General features: G+C 38.0%; 1 protein-coding gene across 2 annotated transcripts; it reads left to right on the top strand.

Moving 5' to 3' along the window:
- The first annotated feature begins 1,210 nt into the window (after positions 1–1,210).
- alp3 (alkaline phosphatase 3) lies at positions 1,211–17,536 on the top strand. Of its 2 annotated transcripts, none has more exons than XM_062418999.1 (11): positions 1,211–1,280; positions 3,968–4,084; positions 4,382–4,497; positions 6,173–6,347; positions 8,148–8,320; positions 8,423–8,563; positions 10,555–10,624; positions 12,750–12,884; positions 14,441–14,632; positions 16,390–16,506; positions 17,220–17,536. In XM_062418999.1, exons 1-11 carry the CDS (start codon positions 1,211–1,213, stop codon positions 17,534–17,536), a joined length of 1,623 nt encoding a protein of 540 aa, XP_062274983.1. The 2 variants fall into 2 exon arrangements, with proteins under 2 accessions (XP_062274983.1, XP_062274982.1); XM_062418998.1 differs by having other exon boundaries at positions 1,211–1,298.
- Positions 17,537–23,632: the final 6,096 nt, after the last annotated feature.

The following is a 23,632-nucleotide window of genomic DNA, read 5'->3' as shown; positions in this document are numbered from 1 at the left end:
TCTTCCTCCTTTTGTGTTGGTTTGTTCTTTAGTGACATAACTGTGCCACCGTGAAGCCAAATAGTGAATCACAACATTACCTGCTATAACCTCATACACACACACACACACCCAAAAATACACACCTCAGGTATCTACTGACCCTAAACTCTGTAGAGAAAACCAATTGGTTAAATTGAACTGAATTTTATGATGAATAAATGATGCCTATATACATTATATAAAATCCCCATCTGTATGTAGGTCTTCCTGCATCCATTTACAGTGGTTAAAAAAAAAATAAACCCATAATCTCCAACTAATTCATGCTGTTTCTATTTCTCATATCAACAAATTACCATCAATGGTCTGTTCACATTTGCGAGGCTTATCACTGAACTCATCTGGAACATTAGGTGATCAAATTAGCGCTGATAAATGTCCCATTATAGGCGTGACGCATGGTACCTGTTGAATAGGACATAAAACACACTGTTCCATCCGTTGCTATGGTACCCCTTCTCTGTCATTGTCAGTAACAGAGACATTTTGGACAAGCAATCAGACAGAACACGATGGACAATTCACATATTCTTCCCGTGCTTATGTATTCATTGGAAAAATAGACGGCTCAGTGTGTGTGCCATTCAGCTCGGTCCCAGTGGACTCTGTCACTACCCCCCCCCCCCCCCCTTACATAACTGTATCCCCTGCTGTATTATCTGTCAGATACTGGCCATGATTAGGAACCACACACACACACACACACACACACACACACACTCACACTGTTTGATACAATCATTGCCGTTTCCTTGATCTTTAGCACAGTATCATAAATAATTCTCTTAATAAACGCTATCATTAAATGCCGTCATTAAAGCTTTCATTTAACTGCTGTCAATAATTAATTGTAGATTTATTTTAAATTAAAGAACAGAAACAGGATCTTTACATTTCCCTGCAGAGAATCATCATTTATACGTAGCTATATGTGCATGTCTTCTTCTTTTTCTTTTTTACCTGTTTTTGGGCTCTAACCCAGACACAACACAAGTCATTGATCAGAGGTCATAAATTTGCCAAAGGCCTAAGAGTCATTTACAACAATTTTTATGACATGCTGATAAAGCTGACTGGCAGATGTTATGAGTTGACACGAGCTATATTTTAGACAAGGAGGTGATCGCGGGGATAGTTAGAGGAGCACTTCTCTAGCCTGAACATGACCATGGAGTTGAGAAGAGTGGCCTTCTTGGCTCTTTGTGTGCTGGTGGCGTGTGGATCATCTGATGCCAAAGGTAAAAGAAGACTAGTTAGTTCTTCCATTTTTTCTTCTGGATACTCTTTTTTTTTAATTAGTTCATTTTGTTCATACCTTTTCATATTTTTTAGTGGTTATGGTTTTGGCCACTGTGTATTACACGCTATACGAGTCGCCTCATTAACTTACACTTTAAGTGAAATTTCAAGTGCTTTCATCACTTCAACTGAGACTTCAACTGCTTTCACTCATCACTTGATAACCGACACTTATTATACTCAACAGACAGTTCAGCTACTTTCCGATATTACACTTAAATCGCCATTTCAACTGCTTATAGTTCACACACAGACTGTCTAGGAGCCCCCACTTTAACTGATATTACAAGAACCTTAACCATTTACTTATTAACTGACATTTCAACTGCTTTCATCTTCCTCCTCTTCCTCTTCCTCTTTCTCTTCTGCTAACTGACAATTCAACATCTTTCAAAGTTTAAGATGGATCTACTTCTGTGTTAAAGGGTTACGTTGTACCTACAGTGGCTTTGTGGAGATTGAACTGTGATTGGCTTCTTGTGTCTTTACTAAAAGTTTCAGACGGTAGTGGTAATTGTTGAGATTGACAACAACATTAAGGACATTGAAAGACTGGACTTCTTGCCAAGAACACTCATCTAGCTGAGCAGTTACACTTGAGATTCATGTTAACCGCAATTTACATGGTAGTGGTTTCCTTTTCAGTAATGACACAAAAACTAAATATCATTAGTAACCTGGATGTAATTCCAATTCTATAAGTGTGTCTGGGGCCCTCCGTCATTCTCTATTATGAAGTAAATGAAAGAATGTAAACACAATTACTGTTATAAAGTATGATATGGCTTTACAGTTGGCAAGATGAGCAAAAAAATATCTTAAAAGTTTTAAAAGCAGCATCAGGTTTGTTAAATGTACATGTTTTATGTCATTTGAAATGACATTTGCACCATTTTTTAAAAACCAAAAGTAAGACTGATGTCAAATGGTGTAACCACAGAAGAATGATAAATATGAAATATTACACCCACCTACCATCCATCTACTTATACAAATAATTACTTCATTTAATAAAAAAAAAAGGTTCCTGATTGACATGATTCCCCAGATTAAATGAAAAAACCAAACTAGTTGATATGTCGTTTTAATGAGAATTTGGCACTTTTAAGCAAGTTTAATTATTTGGTACAAAGCTTTATGGTTACACCACTTAGACATTTGTGCCATAGTCCTCTAATATATTATCTCAGAATGGGTTAAAAGCAGAAAGTTATTCATTAGTTTATTTTCACATTTTAACCCCTTTATATTTGACTAAACCACATGGACACAAAAAATGTAATTGACCCATATAGCATTGCAGTGATATGAATGGGGGAATTCCAATTTTCAACTATAAACTATAAACTTCTGCTGTAGGCATCTACCATAGGACTACCATTGACCTCTTGCTGTACACCTTCAGTTTGGAACAAAAACTCTTCTATCCAATAACCTCCGATGTTCAGACCTGATACAGTCCAACTGCTTTCACTGCTTACACTGCAGCTGACACCTCAACTTTCTGCACTTTCTACACTGTTTGAACTGCTGTTTCAACTTCTTGAACTCAGCTCTGTCACTATTGGACAGATGTGACTCAAGGTGGAGCAGGTTATTGATTGCAGAGTTGGTGGTTCAATCACATCGAAGTTTCCGCTAGCAAGACAATGGACAGGCCGGCGCCTTGCATTGTGTGTGTGTGTGATCAAGTGAATGAGAGGCACATCATAACGCACTTTGTCCATTAAGGAAGAAAATACGCTTTATAAGTGCAGTCCATTTACCATTTCAAAGGTTTCAACTGCTACATTTCTGCAGCTAGCACACATACATTTCCTTTTCTTTATTCCTTTCTTCTCTTGCTTTCACACAAATTCACAGTGGTCTGAAAATGTTGAGCTTATTACACGATCCTCACCTTTTCACCCTTCGGTTTTTCTGTGTGCTCTTTTGAAATGTAATCATCTGCCATTTGAGACCTACTTTCTCTTCTCACTTTGTGCTATGTTTCCGCTCTCATTTCAGCCTCCCTTTTACTTCTTAATGGTTCCTCAGTTGCCACCTTTCCTTTCATCCTTTACAATCACTTACTTCCTCTGTACACCTTTCCATTTGTTCTGTAAGGGGGCTTCCAAACTTGTCAAATCAGCACACTCGGTACTTGTCGAGTTGTGCAACTGGCTGCTATCGGTATTCACTGTGTATTAGTGGATTACTGTCTCTACTGTGCCTGTTAACAGTGCAGAAAATATGTACTGCTGGTAGATAAGAGAGAATGAGAGTGAGGTGTGACAGCTGTTGTTACAAACAAACATACTAGCACGCACATTCAAGTCCCCAAGGCCTGAACAAAGAGCAGTCCATTGGGTTTTTAATTCTGCTGTAATTGATCTCTGCAGGATGCACAGAACGGCTCTTCATCTGTCACATGCTAGTATAAAGTTTGTTCAAAGCAAAAAAGTTAGAGCAGAACTGTGGTTTGTGATTCCCAAAAAGCACACATTGTGCTTCAATCTGTAGCTTTTTTCCTGCAGTTGCTCATCATCTGACACTTCTCCCTAAAGTAGGTTTCCATTGATCTGACTATAATAATTTTATACCGGTGTTACAAATATTTCTGTCTGATCTGTGTGTTTGAGTGCAGTTGAGGAGGAGAATCCAGAGTTCTGGAGGTCACAGGCCAAGAAGACTTTACAATCAGCGTTGGAAAGGAAGCTGAACACCAATGTGGCCAAGAACATCCTCTTCTTCCTTGGAGATGGTAGGTTTCACAGCACGATCATTTCCTCACAGTAATAACACTGTACAGTCTTTCCTGGCTGAATTGGTGAGAGGAGCAGAATCAGGAGTTACAGTCTGACCCACTTTTTTAGAATAATTTTGGCACTTCTCTCCCCTGTTTCCTGTCTCAGTTTCACCAACACAAACAAAGAAAACAAGACGTGGCTGTGTACAGCAAATGAACAAAAAATAAAGACTTTGATCTTTACAGCAGGAACACAATACATAGAGAGATTTCAATTATAACCGAGGAAATTGTGCAATGTCTGTGCATTAGGTATGGGAATCACAACCTACACAGCAGCTCGTATCCTCAAGGGACAGCTGCAGAACAAGACAGGAGAAGAGACGGTGATGACCATGGACACCTTCCCCCATGTGGGCTTGGCTAAGGTACGCACGCACACACACACACACGCACACACACAACCACACACACACGCACACACACAACCACATACACAGTCAGCTAAATTAATGAACAGATTTACATATGCTTGCATGAATGCACAAACAAAACCATGTAAATGCCTTGCTGATGCATTCATCCATTACAATAATCCAAGAAAACACCCTTTTGCATGTTTGCTCTGCCAACGACTTACTACAACTCATATAGTGAAGGATTTTTTTTTATTTATGTAGCCAAAAATTACAATTTTGTCTTAGAGGGGTTTACATCTTTATAGCGCCAGTTGAATATGAATGTGATCAGTCAGGTTGTTATGCATCTGCTGTATGAGAGGTGTAACTTCATGTAACTCATATAAAAATCTGCTTGGATAACTTAAGTTTTGGGTCTTCCTCAAATTGCACATATATGGGTCAATGACGTATAAGGATTTATTTAAAAATAATAAATATGGGAATATCTATTGCAGTAATTCAAACATTAAGAAAGGTTGAGTACACATAAATACATATGAAAATAGTAAATTAGGTGTTTTATGTGTTTTCCCATCTCGATGAATTAGAACTGACCTTAAAAAAGTCATGTGGTGCGACCATGATCTATCTTAAAATAAATGAATTTAAGTGTTTCGAAACTAATTATTTGCATGTCCTTTAAGTTTTTGTAAATAATAATCTCATATTTATGTTCTATAATGTCACAGTTGCCTTCTGAAATGTATGTAAGACTTATTTTTCCTGTAAATTGCTTAAAAATGATTGAAAAAATTTAAAAATACAATTCAGTTAAGCATACTGTATCAGTGATTAATATTAAAAGTGATATTTTACTCTGAATTTAATACAGTTATTGGTATTATTGGTCGCACCACATGATATTTTGTCACTTTAAATAACAGAAAAATTACTAATAACTTGTTTTTTTTGAAAACTTAAAGTGATTACATATAAAGGAAAGGTACTACATATATATGGTATTTTTTTAAATCAATTTAAACCTTTTTCTAACTGAAAAAAATGCAGTTAGACTGAAAATGTCATAGTCATGTCATTGACCCATATGTAAGTATACATGTGGGATTTGTCTTAGCATAAAGTGCTCTGAATGTGTGTAGCTAACTATATATTATGCCACAAAAAAAGTATCATTTTTGTGAAAACAACAACATTTGGCTCAATTACAAAATAGAACCTCAAACCAGTGTGCAGTCTGTGTAGTTATTATAGTCTGTATTATGTATTATAGTCTTTATATTACTATCCAGTCTGTGATAAGTTCACTCTGGTTTGTTCAGATAGTATAATTTCACATCTCTTCCTCAGAAATAAGACAGCTAAACCCAGCTATAGGCTATCAGATGAGCTAGCTGGTGAGCTAACCATGGCTAGCCCCCCCCCCACCATGCAGTTCAACCCTTTAAAAAAAATCTTCACTTCTTCTGTACTGCTGCTCTTTACATTTTTTCCACCCAGTGTTCATTAAAGTTTAAGCACATTTTGTCCAACTGTATAATTTATTAAACGTTCTTTCTGTGTGTGTGTGTGTGTGTGTGTGTGTGTGTGTGTGTGTGTGTGTGTGTGTGTGTGTGTGTGTGTGTGTGTGTGTGTGTGTGTGTGTGTGTGTGTGTGTGTGTGTGTGTGTGTGTGTGTTGTGCAGACCTACAGTGTAGACTTCCAGATTCCAGACAGTGCAGCCACAGCTACTGCTTATCTGTGTGGAGTGAAAACCAACCTGAACACCGTCGGAGTCAGCGCAGCAGCTCGCAACGGTGCCTGCAAGACTCAGAAGGGCAACGAGGTCACGTCCATACTGAAGTGGGCCAAAGATGCAGGTAAGACCATCACAGGACCACGTAATAGAATAGAGTAAACTGTTTGAAATCACACATCATCATCATGCTCCAGCACTTACTTACACTTTCTCTGACACTTCAACTGATAAGCACAAATAAATGACCATACATCTTCTACAACAACAATTATAGAGTGTGAATTGTTTACATACTGCTTATAAAAACCCGGCGTGGGAGGTTTTAATAAAAGGTTGCTTAAATTGATGATTTAAAGGTGACTCTGGGTTGTTGGAACAGTCACTGTGATCAATATTTTACCCAGACTCCAGGGAGAAAACTAATCCATTAATTCATTGTTTGTCCAGTTGCCCCATTATGCTAAATGCCAAACCTCAAAAATACAGTTAAAAAGATGAACTAATGCAACAGCTGTTAGACCAACAAAAGTGGTGATTTTCTGCAAATGTAAACTCATGAAAACATATAGCTACTAATACCGGCATGACTTGCAATCCTGAAGGAATTATAATGCAGGGTGTCTTCAGGCGGTGCCGTGTTTGAAGCAACAAATTGGATTTTGTGTCTCTTTGTCAAAGAGGAGGCAGATACCTGACACAGCCCTGCCGTGTCATACTTTAGTTCTGGCTCCTGACAAAAGAAAATCCCTCAGGTCTTATACAGCCTCAGCACAACCCGATTTTACAGCTGAGTGCTCTGCTGTGAGCCGCAGTGCCCTGTCAGAGTGGTATTACCGGGCCACCGGGGAGCCCAGAGGAACAGCAGCCTGCAGGCCACAGGTTACTCTGCAGGATAATGTGCTGCACAGGGAAGCACCTTGACTCTTATCATGTTCCCGTGTTATCAACAGCCATAAATATCTCATAACACACACAGTTTCATGGCCCTGACCCCAGCAAAGCACTTCAGGCTGACGTACACAATTAGCTTTTTTCATCTTTAATCAGAGGACAACCTTTATATACTTCCTTAAAACCACATTTTAGAAATTTTTCTTGTATAAAAGTGCTTAAAGGAGTTCAGACAACCCTTTTATTTTGGTGTAAAGGAACATTTAAACAATGTGTTACTAATCTGGGCACCCACTGAGAGATCACAGGGTAAATATGAGGTTTTGCAAGATGAATAATTCGATTTAAAAGAAGAAGAAAAATGTTTCTGCTTCGCAAAATTATGACTTTTCTTAAATCTTTGCTTTTTAAAATTATGAATAAATTGAGAATTTTACTTCTTCGGAGACTAAAAACTATTAAAATGAAATGTCTCTCCTTTGTTGAACTGCTCACAGCTCAAAAACCTATGCAACCTGTGAATAGAGGTTACACATAAACATTGCTATAAAGGGTCACAAGCCAAAAAACAGCAATTTAAGCTCTTCATCTGTACTGATGACACACCAGTGAGTCCATTATTCATTCTCAAGCATTGTTCAAACTCATGTCTTTATCCTACATTCTTGATAACATCCCTGGGTTTCTTAAGATAGCAAATATATGTATAATGTGAAACTGATGTAATGTTGCTGCCACCAGGATATGGCAGACACATTACACACTGTATATTTGCAGGAAAATGAGAAACCCATGGGACAAATGTTTGCTGGCTTTAAAAAGGAATTTAAAGGCCTCAAGGTGATTAAAAGGACAACAAGTCTATTTACTAACTCATACCACAACATCATTATCATATACAGTATCTACAGGGGGTTTAGAAAGTTGTTGATTAATGGCCCAACCATCGCCTGGCCAGCTGCTCAGACTTTTAACTTAAGCCTACATTACATCTTCTGTACATTAAACTTGAAAACTGTGTATCTTTCAGGCAAGTCTGTCGGCATTGTCACAACCACACGGGTGCAACATGCCACCCCAGCAACCACCTACGCCCACAGTGCCAGCAGGAAGTGGTACAGCGACGCCGACTTGCCTGCTGGCGCCAAGATGGACGGCTGCACCGACATCTCCTCTCAGCTCCTCAAAAACACCGACATAGATGTAAGCTTCTCCATCCCCCATATTGTTCTAATGTTTAATGCTTTTTGAATTATATTCTGTTAAAATGTCTGTGTGTGTTTGTGTCTATGTGTGTGTTTCCAGGTGATCATTGGTGGGGGTAGAAAGTACATGACCCCAAAGGGCACCAAGGACCCAGAATACCCCTTGGACTATGCCTCTAGGGGCAAAAGACAAGACGGGCGCAACCTCATCAACGAATGGCAGAGGATGAAAGTGGGAAAGGTAACACTCCTGTTCAACCAGGCTCAGTGACCTAGACAGCTGTCTGATTTATAGCAACAGCTTCAGGGAGGAATCTCAGACCAAAAGAAGCCTGCAAATAATGGAAGGCAGCCGGGTGTGAAATCAGAACCCAACCAAGTGCTTTTTAATGTAATTGTGACTAATACAACGGAAAACAAACACAGCTACCATGAGAAACAGAGGACTTTATTCAGCCTCTCCCTCCCTTGATCAGTGGAGTATAGGATGGAACACAGTTTGAACCACCCAGTCTCCTAGAAAATTATGTTTATATATCACTGAATTGTTTGTGTCACGCTTCAAGCTACTTCTGAATTTTTTTTTATATTGAACCAAGAACAAGTTATTTCCCTAATCTCAAACAAGTGCTGCCAGTGTCAAAACATAACTATAACAAGTTTTTGTAATGTTTTAGGCTATGTAGTGGTATGAATGGAAATTATACTTGAAGATTGAACGTTTTTCCAACTTCATTAACATTTCTTCATTATGCTGACTGTAAAAGTAATTAGGCCAGCGTCACATTCCCTGAACCAAAAGTATTTGCTATTGGTTATTACATATATCTTACAATGCAGTTGGACACATTATCAGTAATGTAACCCGGGGTCATGAGGTGTTTTGGGTCTTTCCACAATAATACATCCTCACCAAGGCGACACAGCCAGGGTTGATCAGGCCCTAGTATGTAGCCCATAGACCCCACTCTTGATCCATAGCCATCTTGATGCCCTCAACCCTTTATGCAGCCTCAGTGGTGATTTTACTGTTTTTTTTTTACCATGTAGCCTATGTAGCTGCTAAGGAGCTTGAGGTTCCTATAGAAAGACTGGCCAGCACAGCCTCTGCAGCCCACCTCAGTAGGGATGCATTGTGCCCACCATCCTTCTGGTACTCACAAACCAGGTCCACATAATTGACCCTCTTCCTCTCGGAGGCGTCCTCCCAGGGAACAGTCAGCGGCAATTTATCAGTATATCAATTGTTGGACACATGTTTTTTTTTAACTTGGTAGCTTGAATGAAAAAAAAAGAATTTCATTTTCTTGATTTTTTGTATTACAACATATAAAATTACAGAGTCCTTGGAATTCTGTTGTGTTCCTTCTATTAAAGACAGTCTGACCTTGGAAAGTACTTTATTGTTTAGTGATTACAGATGATTATATTATTATATTAACGTGTTCATGATTATGTCACGACTCTCCTTTAAAGACTAACTACATACAGAGTAAGAGCTCTGCTGTTTAAACGTTTCACTTTTCTGCTCACTATGGCCCTCTCAGATAGAGATGTAACAGCACACTGAGGTGTCAGTGGTTATTGATTTGTTGTTGTGCGGTTGATCCTTTTCAGAAGCAAACTACACATCTGCAGTCGTTTTTAATGTGTAGAGACAACTACCAAACAGTTCAAATGAATGATTATTTGTTAATGTGTTTATGAGGGTTTGTTTTATGACTTTATGACACTAACTGATGACATTTACAACAGATAAGGAGGTGCTGAGTGAAGTACATTATTGCTTCCTGGAAATGACAAATGGTTACTTGATTACATGTGCAAAATGTTAGAAAAGTCACTGTCTTTACATGCAAACTCTTGATAAAATGAGCTGTCCCTAATAACATTTTATGCTTTAGCATTCTTTAATATTAACAGACTTTATAGACATTTTAGGCACAGATATAATATACCAATACAGTAACCTGAAACAGTGGCAATTGCTTATATAGTGTAAACTTACCTGTGTAATTTTGATATAAGTGTATAATTTGACAAGAACGTAATACAGATACAATTTTTTTAAATGCTACACTTTAATTCCCAGCTTGTAAACAAACAGTATAGGACAGAACGTGACTCATGCAGCACAGAAAAGCATGTTCAGTGACTCACAACAAGCACAAAGACTTTTACTATCTTCCTCCTACTCAGTGTGTGAATGTTGTTGTTCTGTATGTCACACAGGTAGCCCGCTATGTATGGAATCAAACTGATTTTGACGCTGTTGACCCTGAAAACACGGACTACCTCATGGGTGAGGTTTTTTTTTTTATACTTCCATTTTCCCCTCTCATGTTTGTCAGTAGATCAGCATTCCCATCACATACCATAAATAATCTTTTTTGGTGTCCTTGGTTCATTCTCCAGCTTACTCTTTTCATCTTTTATAACTCATGTGAATCTAGAATACATGTCTCATCTTTATTTGAAACTACTGTATCTGACCTACATTATGTTTTCAAGGTGTAAAAACATTCCTGGTGTAATTTTTCTATCTAATCTTTGGTCAGGTTGGTTTACTATATCGGGAAACGATGATGTCAATGTTCAGCTGTAATGTTCATGTTATTGTGATTATTGTATTGATAGTATAGTGAGGTGTGTAGGCTGTAACCTTCAATGTATGAATTCATTTTTGAGCAGTATCCACTTCTAATTTGAAATAATGTGTTCATTGTATCGTTAATACAGTGTAAGGACAATTGCTGCAATCAAATGTATTTACAGTCAAGTTCATTATTGTAGTGTCAAATTTAATGGATAGGTAAACAACTTCTCATTCAACTCTCAGCAAAAAAGTGAATCAAGTTCTTTACCCAAAATGTTGAACAATTTCTTTTACTTTAGGCTAACTTGTGAAACAACTCTCCAGATAAATTGACTATATACTCTCCAGTAATACCATCCTGCTGTGTCCTACTCTTCAGGGCATTTCCTCTGCCACTCTTTGCCTCCACTGTGTTCACTATATAGCAGAGAAACCACAAGTAATAACATACAGCACCATTACAGTGAGCCACGCCAATGAGCTAGCATGGCAGCAGAACCCTAGAGCTAACGTAATTACGTTAACAACACCTGTTGTAACCTGTTATAAGAACTGTCCACTCCATATATTTATCTGGTATCTGATACAAATATGGTCTTACTTAAGCAGATATGTTTTGAATCATTATCTAAAACTGCATTATTTTATGATTAGCATTAGCAGTATCATTATCTCACAAGCTTATAAAGCTGCGTTAGCAAATAGCTGCCTTGTTACACTTCCAGCAGATGTGAAGCAACTTTAACATTCATTTGGAGTTGTGTTAATATTAAAGTTAATATTAACTTTCCCTTTAGCTCTGTTTTGGGCTCCACCAACTGTGAAGGGAAATATCAGACTAGCTAGCTGCTGAATGCTAATCAAATTCTCACCAACTATAGACACTAATGTTGTCTGTCTGCAGGTTGCGTTCAGTTGGTTTATCAGAGCTTTTTCACTGGAAACAAGATTAATGTGACCAGTAAGACCGCACCAAAAGAGAAAATCTGCTCGCTGTAAAAAAACGACAACAAAAACCAAAAACTGAATAATGACCTGAAAAGAAGCTCTGCAGAGCTGAGAGGAACTGCTGCATATATTCTCTGTGGGTGTGTGACCTCTTTCACATCACACGTAGATATCTGATCCACTGTTAATATGAAATATTGATTAGTGCCGTGCAGCTTTAAACGAATATGATAAGAGTTGGGAAGGGAAAAAGGATAGAAAAGTATGCCCGGAGTCATTTCAGTTTCCTGTCTCCATTACATTTGATTGCATGTCACAGGCCAATCTGTATTCCTTATCCAAAAAATCAGGCTGCAACAGGGAACATTGGAGTTCAGCAGCTACAAGTCACAGTAAAATATAACAGACGGGTGAGAAATGAAAGGAAAAATCAAATTAAATGAGATATGAGATAAATAACGAAGATTTTAGAGGAGTATTGAAGCAGTTTTGGATGGTGGAACAACACCTTTAGACACCATATTGTTGGTTTTTCCATTTATTTCGTCACCATCTGTATCTTTTGATTTCAATAATGTTTGAAGCACTTCAGTACCCTGAATGGATGCAGGGTGATGTCAGTGAACTCAGTATCTTTTTCATGCTGCGTGATGGGGAGGATATTGACCCATCATCCTTTTTCTAGGCTGTTCGCTCACTTTGATGATTTAGAAACTCTGGTTTCTGCCCTCACATTGTGATTATTCACTTCCTGTGAGCTGAAAATAGAGGGAAGAGGAGGAGGATAGGATTTCTCTGCTGCGGCCCCACTGGCTGAACATACTGTATTTTTACACAAAACCATCGCATGGTTTAATTCGGTCTTCTTCTCTTTTTCCCTCAGCTCTGTTTGAACCTGGTGATCTGCGCTTTGAAACAGAGAGGGACCCAAAAATGGACCCGTCCATCGTCGAGACAACAGAAAAAGCCATCCGCATCCTCCAGAAAAACCCTAAAGGCTTCTTCCTTTTAGTGGAGGGTGAGGACAAGAGCTTCATCCACCTTCCACACACTCCCCATCTCTTAATCTGTTAATCAAAGGTTGTATAATGGAAGCCCCAGAGAGGTGAAGCTTCTGCTAAAAATAGAGAAAAGCATGTGGTTGGTCCAGGTGGATCAATTGAATTATTGATCCTGTAATAATGACAAAGGGAGTCCTGGTGACAATTAAACAACAACATAGTGATAATTGATGTTGTTTTCTCAAATATTGATTCGTTTGCATTTATATAACAGTAACTTCAGCACTGATATCGAGTTAGTTTGATGTGCTCCTCCAGGTATCCACCGTAGCGACAACCTCCACAATACATGGTGTTAGAGAACAATGTGTACCTGCAGTAGATACAGTGGCTTGACATTGATTCTGCATACAGCTCAATGAGTTTGCCGCAGTGTGTGCTAGCGGATAGTGGCTGGCTGACGTGTTTCTGTTCCACACGGCTGGCTCACCGGCCTCCTCATCCATCTCTTCTTTAATCTGAGGCACCCGCCTGGGGACTCCATGGTGCTACTGAGTGTCTTCACAACGGCTTTAAAATAACAGGCAAATGTATAAATAGAAGCAGGCATATGGCGCACCCCATCACTGACAGCTCACCGTGACCACAACGTATTAACCGGAGTCTACTTCACTTTCCAATACGGCTAGCGGAGGGGACAGGATCAGGAAAAATAGGCTCGACTTTAAAAAAGAAGAGCTTGATCTCCCAACAAGAAGATGCTCCAAAATTAAACTTTGATTCACTGCTGGAGAAAGTGTGTACCCTCTCCCAAATTACGTTTTATTCCAGTTATTTTATTTATTATTTTCACTTGTATGTGAAATAAGTTGTGTGCTTAACTCTAACAATGTAAAGGCATGTCACATTTACTGTGTATATGCATATGAATACGTATAAATGCAAGATAGCTCATATAGATTTCAGTTCACTATATATATTACCTACGAGAGCTCTTTTTAAGTATTTTGGGCAAGTCTGAAGTCATAATAGAGACATGTTCTGCTTAAGTCTTAAGTCATTCAAGACAAGTCAGACTCCAGAGTCAAATCTGATATTGATAAGTCTAATTTAAGTGTCAAATCATGTGAGAAAAGTAAGAGTTAAGTCCAAAATCGTCCGGGACAATTACCCATCAAGTTTCAAGTCATTTAAGAAAATTACAAGTCATGTCTAAAGTCACTTCGAGTCAAATCCAAATCATTCTTAACTATTCATTTTAGTCCATGAAGTCCAAGCCTCACATTTCAAATCACATACAGCTCTGCTCCTTTTACTGCGCATCACATACAACACACGAATCACATGATGGTCTTTTTTTCTCTGTCATCTTTATAAATGTTTTAACTCATTGAAATCTGCCTAGTTGAATAAGTACAAATGAGAAAATTGGACGTCAGTTTAAATAAACTTTTATTCATTTTCAAGGAAAAGAATCAACAGTCCTCTCCATCACTTTAATGATCAAAAATGAACCAGGATCTAATGTCTTGATCATCTTTCCTATTTAAAACCTCACTCTCTCTGTGCTCAGGTGGCCGTATTGACCAGGCTCACCATGACGGCCGTGCGTACATGGCGCTCCACGAGGCGGTTGCTTTCGACTACGCCATTGCCAAGGGCCTGGAACTCACCAAAGAGGAGGAAACTCTCACCGTAGTAATGGCTGACCACTCCCACCCTTTTACCTTCAATGGATACCCATTCCGAGGGCAGAGCATTCTCGGTAGTTATAAACTGACTTTCTGTAAAATTTTGTTAAACTGTCATGCAGGTACTTATCTTTTTCTTTTCTTTTTTAATGTACAAAGCTAATAGTAAGGGTTAATTTGCCACTATTGGAGAGAGGAGAAATCTTCCACCTTTCTTCCATCCAGCCTTTGCTCTACACCTCCCAACCCCTCACCGATGTGTTTATACCCCATGACAATAGACACCTAAGGCAGCATTTTGTATTTGCTGTGTGTGTTTTTGTGTTTGTGATGCCTCTCTGAGCATTGCCTGCTTCCTCTCAGCTTCAGTGCACCTCTGCCACCAGCAGCTTGACATTTCCTCTCCTTTCTCTCCCCTGCAATTACAGCCCGGGTAAACACATACAGCCGGCAGCCTTTCTCTCCCTTGCCTTCCTATATATATATATCAGTCCCTCGCTCTCTCTCCCCGTCTCTCTACTTTCTACTTGTCTTTAGCCATCGACATTATTCTCTCCAAGTTCTCCTCGATCTATCAGTCTTTCATTAAGTCTCTCTGTCTTTCGTTAATCTCCCTTTGGAGCATCTCTTTATCGACTTTACCTACTCCTTCCCTCTGTTTCATTCAACCCTTTGTCTCCTCTCCATCACCGTTCGCTCTCCTTTTGCCTGGAGGTTTAACACATGTGATGAACCTACCACATTCAAACAGACAAAAGATATTATCATGGGTTCAACTCTATCTTACGGGGAAACTTCAAAAGGTTAATGGAATGCTCTCTAGTCCAGAACTTGTGTGGTCCCTCAGGGGATAGTCCTAGAACCATTGTTCTTTGTATTCTACATTAATGGGCTTGTTGGAAAAATGGAGGGAAATGGCTTGTATCAATGTTTGAAGGCTTCATAGGGTTGAAGTCTCAATAAGTGCACTACAGCAGTCTAGTAGAACAGTAGTACAGCATGTCTCCTTACAGTGCTGGATGGGATGGGATGAGCTGGATGGGAAATTGCGCACAATAGCTACAGTATCATTATAATTCATGTTTCCATACATAAAAAATGTATCTGCCTCCGTTGTATTGGGGATGGAAAAAAAAATCTTAAAACAAATTTTAAATTTTAAACTAAAAGGAAATGGAGAAAAATGTGTTTCTTCAAACTGATTTTATAGTGAGGTGGGCAACTTTTCCATTGGGAACTGCTTATTTTCCTAGATTTAAAAAACAAAATAAAAAACTTTTCCACTCTGCCCTCAATACAGTCCTAATAAACACAGTCATATTCCTTATTTTTTTAGGCATGGAAAAAAAATCACATTTAGCCCACAAATATATCATAATCCTTCTATTGATTGAATACTTGTGTAATGTTGGGCTGCTCCCACCCCACCCAGCCCTATCCTTAATTTACCCTCCTCCTCTTCCTCTACCTCTTCGTATTCCTCTTCCTCCTCCTCCTCCTCCTCCTCCTCCTCCTCCTCCTCCTCCTCCTCCTCCTCCTCCTCCTCCTCCTCCTCCTCCTCCTCCTCCCAGTGGTGCAGCAGTGATTAATGTGCTTGTGAAACTCTGAGCTCTTCATCAACGGGGAGACTCGCCAGGCTAATGGCTCATCTGGAGAGAAACACTGAGATACACAACAAACTCCAGACCTCCTACAGCACCCTAGGGATGCAAACCCTTTCTGTGTGTGTGTGTGTGTGCTTGTGTTAAGTACTTTGAGGCAGAGAGGAGAAATAGAAAAAACGAGAAAGATAAATCAAAGATAATGTAGTTGGTTTTTCTGTATGTTCCAGGTAAATCTCCGCTGTGGGGTAGAGACATGTTGCCTTACACCACCCTTATGTACGGAAACGGACCTGGACACAAACTCACCAACGGCAAGCGCCCTGACATCCGTGATGTGGACACCAGTAAGACACGCTCAGTGCTCACCAGTTACAACACTCCTCAAACCACAAACATCATGCTTCAGCCTCATTATTAGTTTATTTTAAGTGTTTTTAATAGTTATACTTATAGTACAATCATGTGTGCTCTCCCTTTCTCTGACTTTTTAAATGCATTTATTTAATTTGCATCAATGTCTATATAAACCAGGAAAGAAAATTACATCCATGGATAATAAGTAAATAAACAAATATCAGTAGATTGGAGGTTTGTTGTTCAAGTAATACATGTGAACTCTGAGCAGTGTATTAAAACTGCTCCTCTTCATCCTCAACCCCACATGGATAATTAAAATTTCAGCTCATTAGCATTAACAATAAATATGCAGTCATTGATTTTTTTAGCCACTTGGGGGCAGTGTAATAATGACATATCACCTTTTTAAGCTTATTTACACATCCAGCAGACATTAGCATTACTTTAGAGTTGTGTTTCTGGCCACCTGACAATTAAATCCAATATTGAGTGGTGAGAGTGAACCACAGCAGTAAAGTTGGGGGCTGAAATAACCAAAGTCTATGGGAACTATGGATTCCTCACTATGAGCGACTGCTTTCACATGCATTAATTTGATCTGTTATATAAAATATAAAAATAGGGATTATAGCAGCTTTAAAATGCAGTTGTAATGTATGGTGAGTGTACAAAAATGTATGTATCTATATCTTCTTTCCAGAAACTAAAGACTACGTCCAGTTCGCTGCGGTGCCCACAGAGTCGGCCACCCACAGCGGAGAGGATGTGGCAGTGCTCGCCCGTGGACCCATGGCCCACCTGTTCCAGGGCGTTAACGAGCAGAACTACGTCGCCCATGCCATGGGTTATGCTGCATGCGTGGGCGCAGACCTGAGGCACTGCAAGGGGCAAACCTCACCAAATTTAGATTCCACAACCTTGACCAATGATAGGAATGGTGCTGAGGGAGTCCGTGGCTCAGCAGTGTTGCTCAGTAGCCTCCTCACTGCACTGCTGGCACTTAAAGTTCTGATGTAAGAGTCCTATTGATCTCAATCCACTTGCAACATCAGGGAGGTCAGAGGTCAGGGTTATAGGAGGAGGAGTGGGCAGGGATTCAGTAACTCATGAGCACTTCAGTCGGGGAGATGTGTGCCACTGCAGCATCTTGAACCAGGGTTACCTTTTCAGTAGCAGAACATCTTGTTAAGAGAGGGAAGGATGTTGTTAGTAGTAGTTTCTTGGTGTCATAAGGCAGAAACAAGTCTGAAAGTGAAAGTCTTGCATCAAAACTCTGTGATGAAGGAAAATGGGCTCCAACCAAAGGATTTAACCACTTGAATGTAAATTAATCTTGTTCTCACTTTGACAGTTTATTGAATCCCTGTTTAAAACCAATAAAGCAGTCTTTGGATCAAGTTGTTTTTTTTTAATGGAATTCTAATCCCAGGATGTTTGAAGTAATAGTTTGGCATTTTGGGAAAAACACTAATTATTATTATTACTAGGAATTTCCACTGCAGTGGAAACCACAACAGCTGGAAGATTGATCAGCATGAATTCTGAAATTAAAAGTCGATCCAAAAAGTAGAAATAAGAGTGTTCAAACTGGGCACAACTGATATTGGATTTTTGAGGCTTTGCTGATATTAGGGTGTAAAAACACTTAATAAAGATATGTAATGGAGGCATGATATTTTACAGTTTAAATACAAACTTTGATATAATGATGACATTTTGTAATAATAAATTCCCAAAAATCATAAACACACACAACAAAAAACATTTACAAACTTGAATTTAAAAAAAAAAAGTATCAAATATAGATAAAAGGCTGCCTATATAGATTAAAAAAGTAATATTAGGGTTACAGTGTTTACAAAAATGAAAATAACGTGTGAAAAGATGATACATTTGATTTGAACATATCATGAAATCAAAGTATACAACATTTCACCAAAAATAAAATAGAAAAGTTCAAAAACTGAAAACACATTTGTGTATTACAACTTTGTTTTTTCTTCTTCTTCTTCTTGTTTATCTCGTGACCCTTTGGAGGGACTCGACCCCCGTTTGAGAACCACTAGACTGAACTAACTAACTGTATATAAAGTAGTGTAAACTAGCTCCACCTCCAGCAGCTCCAACAGTAACATGCTGCTCTAACACTGATGCTTCACTATTAATAATGTAATGATGTCATATATAATAATATATCAGTCAGAGGGACCAAACCACTACTTTTACTGTAATACTACATACTACATCACTCATAATACTGCAGTACTTTTACTGTAATACTGCATACTACATCACTCATAATACTGCAGTACTTTTACTGTAATACTGCATACTACATCCCTCATAATACTGCAGTACTTTCACTGTAATACTGCATACTACATCGCTCATAATACTGCAGTACTTTTACTGTAATACTGCATACTACATCTCATAATACTGCAGTACTTTTGCTGGCATACTGCATCACTCATAATACTGCAGTACTTTTACTGGCATACTACATCACTCATAATACTGCAGTACTTTTACTGGCATACTGCATCACTCATAATACTGCAGTACTTTTACTGGCATACTACATCACTCATAATACTGCAGTACTTTTACTGTAATACTGCATACTACATCGCTCATAATACTGCAGTACTTTTACTGTAATACTGCATACTACATCGCTCATGATACTGCAGTACTTTTACTGTAATGCTGCATACTACATCGCTCATAATACTGCAGTACTTTTACTGTAATGCTGCATACTACATCGCTCATAATACTGCAGTACTTTTACTGTAATACTGCATACTACATCGCTCATAATACTGCAGTACTTTTACTGTAATACTGCATACTACATCGCTCATAATACTGCAGTACTTTCACTGTAATACTGCATACTACATCGCTCATAATACTGCAGTACTTTCACTGTAATACTGCATACTACATCGCTCATAATACTGCAGTACTTTTACTGTAATACTGCATACTACATCCCTCATAATACTGCAGTACTTTTACTGTAATACTGCATACTACATCGCTCATAATACTGCAGTACTTTTGCTGTAATACTGCATACTACATCACTCATAATACTGCAGTACTTTTACTGTAATACTGCATACTACATCACTATAATACTTATGTACCTTTATTATAATACTTTAACTACATCAAGCTCATAATACTTATGTACTTTAATTACATTTATGCTCACATCACAAATGTAGTTTTACTACTGTTTTACTATATCACCCTCACAATTTTTATGAACTTTACAGCAATACTTTAACTACATCAAGATCATAATACTTATGTATTGTTACTCCAGTAGTATTGTTCAAGCAGGACATTTTCTTATAATGGAGTATTGTTACATTGCTGTATTGGTACTTTCACTTAAGTAAAGGACCTGAGTATTTTTATTCCACCACTGAATATTGCTATGTATGAGACTGCACAGGTGTTCCTAATAAAGTGCTTGGTGAGTATAATGTTATGTATGGCCTCATAATGTAGCTATATAACACCATAATGCCCGGTTACAGGTCATTACTTTTTGTACAAATCATAATAACCCTCTCCCCAAAAAAATGTACCTACTGTGATATGAAATAAACTGCTACTATAGTTTAAAAAAGTATTTTTTTCAAACTGGGAATTATAAAATCCCTGAACAACCAACCTCATGGCTGACAGCTTGCATTTCTGGACCTTTACAGCAGTGGTGTTTTTGGAATCCTGCTCCAACCATTTACGTAAGTACCGTTTCAAGGCTTACCTCTGCCACAATTCTCAGCAAACCAAAAGTTTCTCATGAGTGAAAAGTGCAGACCAAGGTAGTGGGCACATGATATTCACAGCCTGTTCTTTGCCAGGGTGGATTTTGGTTTTCTCAATGAAACCTGAAAAGGAAGAAGTGAAAGAAATCTGAAAAAAGTTATGAACTCTTTAAACAGTCTATCATGTATTAAAGTCTAGATGAAATGAAAAATGCCTTTAACCCTTTTAGATTCCATCACCAGTCATATTGGGTGCATTGTTAACAATATATTCCAAAAAAATAAATTTCTTTGTATTCTTATATCAAAATCCAAACATTTTTTCCTCCTGTAAAACAAAACATGATGTGTGCTCACATAGGCTTCAACCAACTCATTTCAACCTATTTCAACCTATACATCTTGACATACCCGGATCATCCGCTACACGACACCTTTATGGACCAAAAAAACAGCAGTGGACGGCTCCTCTCTCTCCGTTGCAGGACGGAGAGATTTAAAAGATCCTTCGCTCCTACAGCCATCAGGCTGTCTAATTCTTCAATCATTTATAGAAGAGCTAACAGACTAATTGAATTTCCCCTCGGGGATAAATAAAGTAATTTTGAATTTTGAATAATATCATGACATCAATCTTAAGCTTTTAGTAGCACAGAGCTCAAATTATTATTATTATAACATACCCACTTTTCAACATTTAAATCAAATTTCTGTCTATCCAGTTTCACTCAGAAATAGTTCACAATACGCTAATTAGATACTTATGAAATACAGTTTCGTCTGGATTTTAAAGTCAGACCAAATCCCTCAATGGTAACCTGTCTGTCTGTCCTTAATAGTGGCTTAAAGTTAAATATCATCATGTAAATGAAACCCTGAATTTCAACTAGATTATATTGTTAATAGAATTTTAAAAAAAACCAAAAGACTACTTATTAAAGTCTGAAAATAATTGGTACATTTCACAACTTTTCACAGTCACAGTCTAACTTGACCTCAGGAAATTTGCTACATGAGAAAAAAAAGAAGACTTGCAACTCACCGTCAATGAAAGAAATAGTTTGTCTTTGTTTGTAGAGACACAGATGGTCATGTCATGTTGAGTTCAGTCCAATTTCTGGTTGAAATGCAGCTCTCTCAAATGCATGTTACCTGTTCCTCTGCAAACACCAAAATGCCACAAGTTCAGAATGTCAGAACTGTCTTCAGTTATGAGTCTTATTCTAGAACACCACGATGATGCATCAAAGGAAATAAGTTAGGATTCCAAAGTCACATGACATATGAGACAGTAATCACACAATACACATTCAACCAAATGTTTGAAGCATTTACTCTGACACATTCAGCAATTAGATTTCACTGTTATAGAATTGTGGGGGGAAACATGCAGATTGAGACAGTTTGAGTAGTGGGTCAATACAAAGTGTACACAGTGCTTTAAGCTTTAGCCAGTAGTGTGTAGCTCAGATTTATTAGTACTCATACTATGATATTGTATTGGGACAAACTGACAATGGAAACAATCATCTGTTTCTGAATATTACATAATTGACTATTACACCACTCCTCTTAATTAAGGTCCATGTAAGTAAAGATGGTCCATTGATACAACATATCATACATTATCCCAAAACATTTAATCAGTTCATAAAAATAGAGAGAGAGAGACATTTTTTGATATTTAATAAGAATAATAGCATTAAGTGATGGGATAATACATGAGAAAAACAAATCAGTAAGTAGGTTTGGCACTAAAAGGAGATCAAGATATCAAAGATGAGGCACAGGAAATCACATGTTGTATTTATTGTTTTTATTAAGGTTTTCTTTTAAACAAAATACAAAATTGACTCATTTTCTATGTAAAAAAGAAAGTGTCAGTTTAAATGACTGAGTATGGAAAGGTTGGCCTTAATTTAGGTTTCATCACCTAAAAATAATTGGATTAGATTTCATTAAGCGTCTACCCGCCTGATGGATTTTCTGTCCCCCCACATTAACTTTTCTTCTTATTGATGGTCTCAGATTTATGTTATTATGCAATTATGATGTTTAAAAAAAATGCCTCTCCAGCTCTGCATCTGTATAACAAATCAATCCATTTCATTTCATCAGTGACTCAGTAATAGTATTTTGCTGTTGAGTAAATGTTTAAACCAAAATAGTCATGTCCATGACTGTATAGAGTTTATTCAGCATGATAACATCCCAGTTCCTATGATGGAATTTTTTATAGTTTGTGGTGCTGTGTAAGCCAAATGACATTGAACTTCTATTGTTGGATGCAATTTAAACAGTGGTGGAGAAAACATGCTTTTAATGGCTCTAGAAGAAAAATAACAGGACATTAACATCACTTCATGTGTTTTTTCCAAAAACGTTTTAAGCACATATCACCTAGTTACCTACCTACCTGCTTCATTTACTTTCATTTCATTTGTTTCTGACCCATTTTTAGGGACCTCTTTATACCATCCAAGACAATTATTTCACCTAAGTTGACTGTTCCAGCAAATTGAGCTCATGTGTAATACCCAGGACACGATTCTCAGGTTCCAGGAATGTCAGAAAAGCCAATAAAATTGTATTATACTCCCAAATAGACCAGTTGTTGCAGCCTACTCCACAATCCATCAACACTTATTGGCCAAACTAGCTGGTTTTGATCATTAAGGGAATACAACCCTCCCCATACCTCCTCTAATTTACACCTATGGCTGCAGACTGTTGCACAGCTGTGTATAAGCCCTGTTATAATGTAAATTATGACTAAGTTGTGATTTATTCATTACTAAAATAAAAGCAGTTGCACCATGGAGATAAGCTGAATAGTGTTTTTTCTGCCACCGTTTTCATTACTTACAACACAGTAATCCAGTAGAGAGCTCATTTACTGATGATATTTCAATATAGATCTAATTTACCAACTTGTTCATGCCAGCTTACACATAGCAGGTGCAACTCAGTGTGTTTTTATGGATAAAGCATTAGCAATTATCATTGATACTGGTCAGTGAACATTCAGTACAATGCCTTACATTCTAGGAAGGGCCAGTTATTCAGGTGCTAGGGCTGCCTCACAGTGTTAGAGGTTGCCAAGCAAGAAGTAACTCTGGTAACAAAAAATAATTTACTTTTGGGAGATCCAGCCTGCTCTCCCTGCTTCAAGTCTTAATGCTAAGCTAAGCATGTTGGCTCTATAGCTTCATATTTGGCTCATGAGAGTGGTATCAGTCTTAAAGTGAATAAGCATATTTCCCCAAATTGTCCAACTTTTCCTGAACCTATTTCAAGATTCATCATAGTAGTCACTAATATTTCA

This window comes from Scomber scombrus, chromosome 5 (assembly GCF_963691925.1).
Source record: "Scomber scombrus chromosome 5, fScoSco1.1, whole genome shotgun sequence".
Lineage (NCBI taxonomy): Eukaryota > Metazoa > Chordata > Actinopteri > Scombriformes > Scombridae > Scomber > Scomber scombrus.
Note: the sequence above shows the minus strand (reverse complement) of the source record. Positions and strands in the feature narration are given on the sequence as shown.